The following is an 8,644-nucleotide window of genomic DNA, read 5'->3' as shown; positions in this document are numbered from 1 at the left end:
GCCCGTGGTACCACACGCCCACCACATGATGGGGCCGCCACCGCCGCAGCAGCACTTCGGGCCGCCTCCCCCGCCACCACCTATCAGCCACCCCATGCAGCACCCTCCCCAGGGTTCCGGGACGCCCCACATGGTGTACAACCCGAGCCAGCCTCCCCCCATGACCACGGCTCCGCCTCCGATCACCCCGCCACCAGGCCACATGATGGGCCAAATGCCACCCTACATGAACCACCCTCCCCCGGGACCTCCACCCCAACATAGTGGACCCCCAGTAAACGCGCCCCCTCCTCATCACTACAATCCCAACTCCATGCAGCAGTTCCCTGAAGACCAGGGCACCCTCAGCCCACCGTTCAATCAACCGGGAGGTCTCAGTCCCGGAATGTGGCCCGCTCCCAGGGGGCCGCCCCCTCCGCGGATGCAGGGACCCCCGCCTGGGCCCGGGCCCCACCACCCGGACCAAGGCCGCTATCGACCTTATTATCAGTAAATTGCCATCTCAACGACTGCGCTTGGAAAATTTCCATGGGAATTTGATTTGAGAAATATTCCAAATTGGAGATTTTCCATGTGAATATGAACTCATGTCCAAGCGAAACACTTTTTCATGAACGGACATCCGTGCAAAATAAATGGCTCTCCTTGCCCGTGTGCAAGGGCATTAAATTACCCAGGTCAAAATTTGGCTTGCAACACATAGCAAAAAAAAAAAGCGATAAGTATTATCATTTACGTTCACGATTTAGAGCCCCCCTTGAATTTCAGATATTTTTTTTTTTTTCCCATGGAAATATTCCAACTTTATCGTCAGGAAATTTGCAACCCGACTGGGCTGTACCACTTGTTTGAAAACAAATGTGATGGTAAACCTCAGGGTTGCAGTGTCTAAGTAGGTATTTCGATTATTTTGTTAAAACTGCCACTTACGGGTTTGTGGTGCACATTTTTAGTTATTCGCTTTTCCGCTGAGCAGACAATAGACTTGTGAAAGAGCAGAGCCCCCGCCCCCCCTTTTTTTTTTCAAAAAAAAATTAATGGTTTAAAGTAATTTTTCTGTTGTATGTCAGCTGACACATCTATCCAGGTACTTAACTTCATCAATGACGTTTTAACATTCAAATTCCATCTGATGTTGATCTTCAGAATTCAACTGTTTGACAAGGTTTTCAAAATCAGTTTTCATTCACATGTTGAGATGTTTCGTCCCGTTGGGTTTGTGTGCCAAGGTTGATGATAAAGTGACTTCACGTATGTTTTGGCAGTTTTTTTGCTTTTAACTGAATGTCACAAATAAAACTCGATTAGCACTAAAAAAAAAAAAAAAAAAGCGTTGTTTTTCAAGAGTATTTAGAAATTTCATTTCATATTGAAATTTATACATTAACTTTAACACATTTTTAAATGCTAGTTTTCAACACAAATTATTGCAGATTTTAGCATCGGTTATAACAGTAAAATCTGCATTTGATTTAATAACGGCGAATAATTAATGCCCCTTCCCAAAAGGTTTGTAATTGCCGACATTTGTCACAAGATGGTAACGAAGCACAACTTGTCTGAGTGAAGCGCCAACCAAATTGAACATTAATTCCTTGGCACAAAGAAGGCAGCAAAGCACAACTTTTGTCTCAGTGAAGCTCCTCAACGTAATTCAACACGCTTCCTTGCAACCAAAGTGCCATTTGATGGCAGCAAAGCACAACCTGTCTCAATGAAGCCCCTGAACTCACATCAACATAGTTTTTAAACACCCAAGATGCCAAAAAAAAAAAATTACAACTTTCGGCTCAATGAAGTTCAACTTGAAGGAGAAAACCAAGTGTGATCTCCTCTTGAGATTCAATCGCATGATTACAAGGCAGCATTTCATAACCAAGCCACCGCATTTTCTGAAACATTTACTCGGTTGTTTCAATTTCACACTTTCATGCATCACTAATGTCGATAGATAAAGGCCTCTTTGGGCTTCATGTATCAGACATTTATTTCAACGGCATTCTAGCAACAGTTTGATCCAATCAGCCATTTAAAAAAAAAACTAGCCCACTGGCTTTCACAACAAACATTTCCACTCTTGCATGAATGGTGGAAATTGAGTAAGGACAACTGTGTTTAAAAAAAAAACAACATAAGGGGTTTACTTGCACAGTACAAAAAAAAAAAAAAAGCATTAGTCACATTAATACAGATATAAACCAATGGCACATTGAATTCCTAAATTTTAAAAGTGGTGGTTCAGGAAATTTTGCAAAGGGAGACGTTAAATAAATTACGACTATAAACGTTACATACAAATCTGGAGTAGTATATACAAGAAGGGGTAAAACACCCCCTGTCCCCCCCAAAAAAGACAAATCTACAATTAAAAAAAAAAAAGTCATGTTGAATAAAGACAGCAGTATATTTTACAGAGTGGGGAAGAAATTTGAACAACTGTGTCTGTGTGCGTGTGTGTGTGCAAAGGAAGAACACAAGTGAACGAAGTGGTGATGAATTGAAGAGGTCGCGGTGAGCTGGACAATCTTAGCGGACTTCAGGGTACACCCTGGAACTGGTCACCAGTCAATCGGGAGAGACAAATGACCACTCGTACTCACATTTAAGGACAATTTGAAGTTTTTGTTGAATGGGGAGGTCAGAAAACCCAGATATGTGAGGTCATCGTGTCGCCTACATCCTGAGGAATGGCTCCAATTAAATTGCGTTATTTTCATTCCATTTTTGCTCGTGTTGCCTTCACTGGGTTGCAATTTTCACAAAAATCTGAGTTTCACTTAAAACAAAAAAAAAAAAACAAGGCCTTTTAGACCACACCATCAATCATTCTGTCTTTCTCTCTCAAGATGTTCCACAAGGTTCCAACCTAGGTCCTCTCCTTTTTCATCGCTCCACTGAGCCAGCCATTTTACAAAAGCTTCTTGTCGTCTTCGGGTTTGTGGGGGTGAGGTGGAACAAAAGCCAAGCTGGCTGACTTTGGGCGAGAAGAAACAAGCATTCACACTCTCATTCATATCTATGGCCGAGTTATCATCTTCAGTGGACCAAATATGCACATTTTTGGGGGGAATGTGGAAAGAAGTTGAAGTACATGCCCTCGTGAGTTCATTTTCGCTTGGGTCGCCTTCAGCGTGTCGCATTTTTCATGGGGACTCTGGAGTTTCGGCCAAAATATGTCGGGAGAGGCAAGTTCCATCAAGCAGTCTTGTTGATTTTGTCTTTTTCGTTCGATGTCCTTTACACATTTGTTTATAGTGGTTCGTGTAAAGGGAAGGGAGCATTTGTCCACTTTGTAAACACTCGCGAGGAGATTCTGATGGGCTTTCACAGTATATTTTTTTTTCTTGAGATTGTGGTGGCATAGACACAAAAAAAAAAAAAAAAAAAAAGACTAAAAATCCTTCATGAACCGTCACAGGTGGTCCTAAACTGGGATCCGGCAGCTCCTCCGTCATTCCTCCCCCTGAGTTTTTTTTTTTTTTTGTCTAAGTTAAATCTGGAAGAAGAGGAAGGGGGGCTAGGGTTAGTAAGAAGGAGAGTCGGGAAGAAATCTTCATGCCGGATGCGTCGCACAAGATGTGGAATGGTACTGTGTGGTCGGACCGCGGCCTTTTTTTTTTTTTTCACTCCCCGTTTTCTTCTTTTCTACCAAAAACACTGAGATATTGCAGTTCAAGAGTCCGGGCCGCTTCCCACTCTAGGCATCAGATAGGCAGCTCTGAACACTGTCCATCCACAGCTGAGCGTTGAGGCTGTCCTGGGCGCAGAAGTTGTACACTCGTTTGGTGGTCTTGAGCTGTCGTTGGAGAGTGACGGGCGCACAAGGATACAGATTAAAACATTTCGTATTACCTTTAGGGTTTGTTTGGCCACTGATAGATGAGAAAAAAAACTGGTTTCTTACTGGTGAATGCATAATAATATTCACATGCATACATTCTTTATCCTCTGTGAAAAGCTACTAATATTGTCGCAGCTTGCTGAGCAGTTGTGACCGTCTTCGTATGCATAAATTATACTGCCCCCAGGTGGCCAAGGCAAGCACACCAGAAGGAGCCGCATAATCTATTCATGAAAACACAAAGCACAAACTTTGATTCTTTACATTCTATTTAATTATCTCATTAATGTTGTTTTTATTTATTTTTTTTATGTAAGATATGCAACATTTGTTGTATTTTGGGGAGCCGGAACAAATTCATGGCATTTCCATTCATTTCAATGCTGACCATTACTTGAAATTGGAATATGTATTTTTAGAATAATAATGTATTTTGTAAAATATACTTTATGATAAAAAGTAGAACCATTTATAGACACTTAACATACTTGTCTCATTTGACAGCAATAATTCGCTAACTTTATTGTCACGTGCAGGAGGGACTCACATCGAAGAAGGCTTTCTCCTCGATGTTTTTGGGCGCTCCCATGGCGGGCGTCCCGAGAAGGACCGACTCCACGTCGGCCAACTCGATGACGCCTTTGCACTCTTTGTCCTGCCTGCTCTCGTAATATCGCAGCTGCATTACACGAAAAGGAAGAAAAAAAAAAAAAAAGAACATTACCATAAAATAGGTTCCATAAACGAACAGACTAATTCAGGACGACAATGACAAAAACTCTGTTGTTGAATTCTTCGTTCGGGTCCTACCTGATGTTTGGTCTTGTCCAGCACAAACCACCGTGGTTTCCATGGTTTCAGCAGAGCGCCTCTCTTAAATAAAACGCCTTCGAAACTTCTAAGGCGACACAGAAACAAAGCGATAAAATAACCGCTGCTCAGGAGCACAATTTCAATGGGAAGTGAAACATGAAGTCATGATACACAAACTGTGTAATTCCTTTACAATCTATTTAATTATTACGGGATGTTTTTATAAAGTCTCATCCTATTGAGTTATTTTTCTAACCCAAAACCACACTCCAAATATTTTTTTGTCGGTGCGTTTAAGGGTGCTGGAACAGATTGATGGCATTTCCATTCATCTCAATGGGAAAAGATGATTTGAGATGCAAATGCTCTCAAACATTTTTTTGCAGCATTTATTTGGATTCATCGCCCAGCCCGATCAGACACACACCTGTTCTCACTCTCGGTACTCTGGAATTGACTGTAGAGCGTGCTGGTGCTTGGGCGACCCGCCACCGGAGTGGAGGTCGCACTGGCCTCGCAGTCCAGGGCCAAGTTGATAGAGGAGCCCACGCCGCTCTCCTGCAGGTAGACGCCCTGAGAACGCCGTTGGTGGCTCAGGTTGGAGGACATGAGCAGCGAGTTGGAGAATGACGGCTAAGAGAGGAGCAGGAAAATGTGGTGGGAGAGAATTTTAGTGTAGTAGGACTTGGAGGAAAATAAATTTGGATTAAGGCCCCAAAGAGAAAATATGAGTAAAAGAAAAAAAAAATTAAATCACTTTTCGTCTCACCTTGCTCTCCAGTTTGGTCTCATTCCTCTGAGCGGCCTTGATTTTATCCCACGTGTCCTTCCACTTCTCCGACGCCTGGCCGAGCTCGCCCTCCAGTGCCTGCAGGTCCTGCAGCAGCTTGGTGATGGCGTCGGGCAGCGTCTTGCTCAGGCTATCATAGCACGGCCACACGGCGCGTCGCCGCGACTTGGGCGCGCCGCTGTCGGGCTTGTCGGGCGCCTCCTCCGATGTCGCCCGCTCCTGGCGGCCCCGCAGCTCCCAGTCGTATGACGGCCCTTCTGAGAGCGTCTCCTCCGTGTAGTAGTCCCAAACTTTCAGGTTGGAGATGAAGGTGTATGGCCGAAGCACCTGCGTGTCCATTGCGATTTTCGAATGGCAAAGGCGGGAATTTGGAAAAAGAAAAAAAAAAAACTTGCATATTGAATCACAATCATCAGATCATAAGATATTATTTTTCAAAATCATTCAGCCCTGATCCAAAAATACATTTTTCTCAAATTACTCGACTCATGGATGGGCTAATCGGTCGAATGATCAATTATAAAAATATTCCACAGCTGCACCCTGATAGGTAAGGATCAAAATAGCGTTCTGACCTCATAATCCTCAGGCGCGAACATGTAATTGAAGAAGACGGGCGTCTTCTTGTTGAGCCGGTCGATGTAGTCCCACACGGACTTGCACACCTGAGGACTTCTCCTCTCGCCTTTTTCCTCATAGAGGACTCCTGCAAACAACGGTCGAACTGAAGTCAAAAGCAGCCAACAAAAAAAAACGGGATCTTGCCACGAGTGACGGCGGTACCGAGTTCAATGCGCTCGTAGTCCGAGTCGAGCAGGAAGGTGCGGAAACGGTTGGACACATAGTGATAGGCCAAGAACTTCAAGTAGTACTGGCTGAACTCGAACTCCATGGGGAACTGCAGGTGGATCTGAGGAACGAGGGATGCGACAACAGATATAAGCGGGGCATCGCAAAACTGAAAACCGGCCGGAGTCAGCTGGGGAGGGCAAACGACGCCGACAGAAATTGTCTGTCTGAAGTACGCACTTGATGCACGCAGTCGAGGAACTGCAGAAAGACGGGGGTGAAACCGCTGCTCTGGCTGCCGAGCGTCTGCGCGCCGCGGTGACTGAACCTGTGGCCGAACGACAGCCACTCCTTCTCCACCAGCAGCCGGAAGCCGTCGAACGTCCGGTAGTAAGGGTCGGACAGTAGCTGCACTAAGGAGACCACCTGAAGACGCAAGGCGGTGTCCCCGTGTGAGCTCGCAGAGTCCGTGATGGATCTGGTTTCTAAAAGCTCCAAACCTGGGTGGTGACGTCCCAGCCGTCCTCCAGGCTGACCATGACGGATGATCCCGTGTCCAGCAGCTCCACCACCAGGACGGACACCTGCAGTACCCTGTGCAGCTACACGCGCAGGCGCAGGAACACAACATACCGCGTCAGGTCATTCGTCGATGGGGAAAAAGTAGATTCTTTCCAACTTCTGAGGTTCCACACTCTAAGTAGTGGGATTTGTCTCGGAAATGGGACTCACAAGCGCCATCCACTCCGACTCTTCCAGGCAACGCAGGAAATTCGTGCTGGGGTCCGAAGAGGCCGAGCTGGGCACGCAGGCCTTCATGAGCTTCTTGAAGCTGTTCTTGACCTGCCGCACGTCGCATACCTCGATGGGAACCACCTCCCACTGCTGGAAGGAGTCCTGCTTCCCGCCCTGAAATACAGAACACACCACGGTCCCGTGTTCATAAAGACACTGCTCTTGTGGCACGTTGGTACCAAGGAACTAAATTCAAGTGATGGGAGGAGCTTCATAGCATTGGCGAAGAGAAACTGCTTTGTCACCACCTTGTGGTATCTACAGGCAATTACAAACCTTTTTTGGTCGCCGTTTTGGTTGGCTCGATCAGTATCTAATCTCAACTATAGCCACACTTGATTGTTTGAATTAATTTGAGGAATCTATTGCGCAATAATAGAAATATATTTCTGACATTATTTTTCCTCCCCTTCCTAAAAGATAGAAAATTGAGATGAATATGGATTCTGTAAATATGTGCTGCCGTCTTGTCAGAAAACTCTCGATTGAGGCACGGCGTTTTATTTTGTAGACCAACAAATGGGACTTTTGTCTGTCGCGACCGCGAGTCACCTTGAGCTGGGCCTTGTCCCCAATGATGTAGAGGTAGGCCCTGTGCTGGCGGAGGAACAACGCCTCGCTCGGCCCGCCGTTGGGCTGCGGCGACTCTTTCCCTGCAAGCCGCGTCCCCACGTCCGGATTGTAGGCGCTGAGCCGCCCGCTTCCTCGGATGCTTCCCCATTTCCCTGCCACACACAATACAAACGACTGAATCGCAAAAAAAAAAACTAAAACAAAACAAAAACGGAATCGCACATGGAATCAGGTACCCTTTGATTTCAGTCAGCCACTCAGTTTTTTCCCCTGATCAACCTACTAGCCATGCTGCTAAACAGGATAGAAGAACTACCCGAAACCAGTTTGCTACATGTAGTTTGATGCAACTCTTGCAATTTGGACCAAACGGATGAATCAAAAGTGAAACGTGGAAAGTGGACAGTAGAGCTGCAGTGCAAGCATGCGCGTGCACACACACACACGGCATAAAAACTCAGATTGACAGTAACAGTAACGAAGAGGCCATTAGTCCAGAGATGCACAACACTACCAGGCGAGGACGCCAGACACAATTCTGTTCAAGAGACTTGATTAGTTGGAGGGGAGGGGAGGGGTGGGCGTGGCCTACTGTACCTCTGGTAGAGTTCCTGGCCTTGCCAGACACTTTGGGCTGAGAAAGGGAGATGACTTTGGCCCTTTGACTAAGAGCTGAGGTCAAATGACAGGCAAAAAAATAAATAAATAAAAAAAGACCATTGAGTCTTCCTTGTGGCGCAGTCTCAGGCTGGATACAAACCGCAGGTCCAAGTTCCCGATTCCAATTTAAAACTAATACAGTGGTGCCACTTGAGGCACAAACACACGCAGTGGCGCAGTCTCAGGCTGGATACAAACCGCAGGTCCGAGTTCCCGATTCCGATTTAAAACTAATACAGTGGTGCCGCTTGAGGCACAAACACACGCAGCGTCTTCCCTCCTCTGCTGAACGTTCCGGGCACGTCTTCCTTGGCGCCCATCACTTGCTTCATCAGAGCGCCGATCTTTGGCTGCCGCCGCTTATCCGATGAGTCTGGCAAACG

General features: G+C 46.0%; 3 protein-coding genes across 4 annotated transcripts in view; 1 reads left to right on the top strand and 2 right to left on the bottom strand.

Annotated features, from left to right (window-relative positions):
- Positions 1-1,178, top strand: part of LOC109513515 (Cbl proto-oncogene-like 1, E3 ubiquitin protein ligase) — a 2,929-nt gene extending 1,751 nt beyond the window's left edge. The window contains exon 7 of the mRNA XM_019866024.1: positions 8-1,178. Coding sequence (XP_019721583.1) covers positions 8-493 — 486 coding nt within the window. The 3' untranslated portion in view covers positions 494-1,178. The remainder of the gene's footprint in view (positions 1-7) is intronic.
- Positions 1,179-1,969: 791 nt separating this feature from the next.
- On the bottom strand, positions 1,970-8,629 carry LOC109513584 (myotubularin-related protein 5-like). 2 transcript variants are annotated; one of them, XM_019866132.1, is made up of 13 exons: positions 8,539-8,629; positions 8,199-8,273; positions 7,581-7,753; positions 6,966-7,142; positions 6,734-6,835; positions 6,474-6,659; positions 6,228-6,354; positions 6,020-6,150; positions 5,424-5,771; positions 5,082-5,287; positions 4,652-4,739; positions 4,389-4,520; positions 1,970-3,796 (listed from the first exon to the last, which is right to left on the bottom strand). In XM_019866132.1, the coding sequence occupies exons 1-13, from the start codon at positions 8,591-8,593 to the stop codon at positions 3,698-3,700; spliced, it is 1,899 nt and encodes a 632-aa protein (XP_019721691.1). In that variant the 5' UTR covers positions 8,594-8,629; the 3' UTR covers positions 1,970-3,697. The 2 variants fall into 2 exon arrangements, with proteins under 2 accessions (XP_019721691.1, XP_019721692.1); XM_019866133.1 differs by lacking the exon at positions 8,199-8,273.
- The window catches only part of sbf1 (SET binding factor 1), a 24,088-nt gene continuing 24,065 nt past the window's right edge, over positions 8,622-8,644 (bottom strand). Inside the window, exon 30 of the mRNA XM_019866023.1 lies at positions 8,622-8,634. Within this exon, the coding sequence (XP_019721582.1) occupies positions 8,622-8,634 (13 nt within the window). The remainder of the gene's footprint in view (positions 8,635-8,644) is intronic.

This window comes from Hippocampus comes, unplaced genomic scaffold (assembly GCF_001891065.2).
Source record: "Hippocampus comes isolate QL1 unplaced genomic scaffold, H_comes_QL1_v1.1 scaffold50, whole genome shotgun sequence".
NCBI classification, from domain to species: domain Eukaryota; kingdom Metazoa; phylum Chordata; class Actinopteri; order Syngnathiformes; family Syngnathidae; genus Hippocampus; species Hippocampus comes.
This window is presented reverse-complemented; position numbering and strand designations above follow the sequence as displayed.

Excerpts from the sequence above, each read along its gene's own strand:
- LOC109513584 (XM_019866132.1), bottom strand. The coding sequence starts at position 8,593 with ATGAAGCAAGTGATGGGCGCCAAGGAAGACGTGCCCGGAACGTTCAGC. Across the intron at positions 7,754-8,198 it reads GGCCAGGAACTCTACCAGAG|GGAAATGGGGAAGCATCCGA; the intron begins GTACAGTAGGCC and ends TGTGTGTGGCAG. Across the intron at positions 7,143-7,580 it reads GGGACAAGGCCCAGCTCAAG|GGCGGGAAGCAGGACTCCTT; the intron begins GTGACTCGCGGT and ends TCTGTATTTCAG.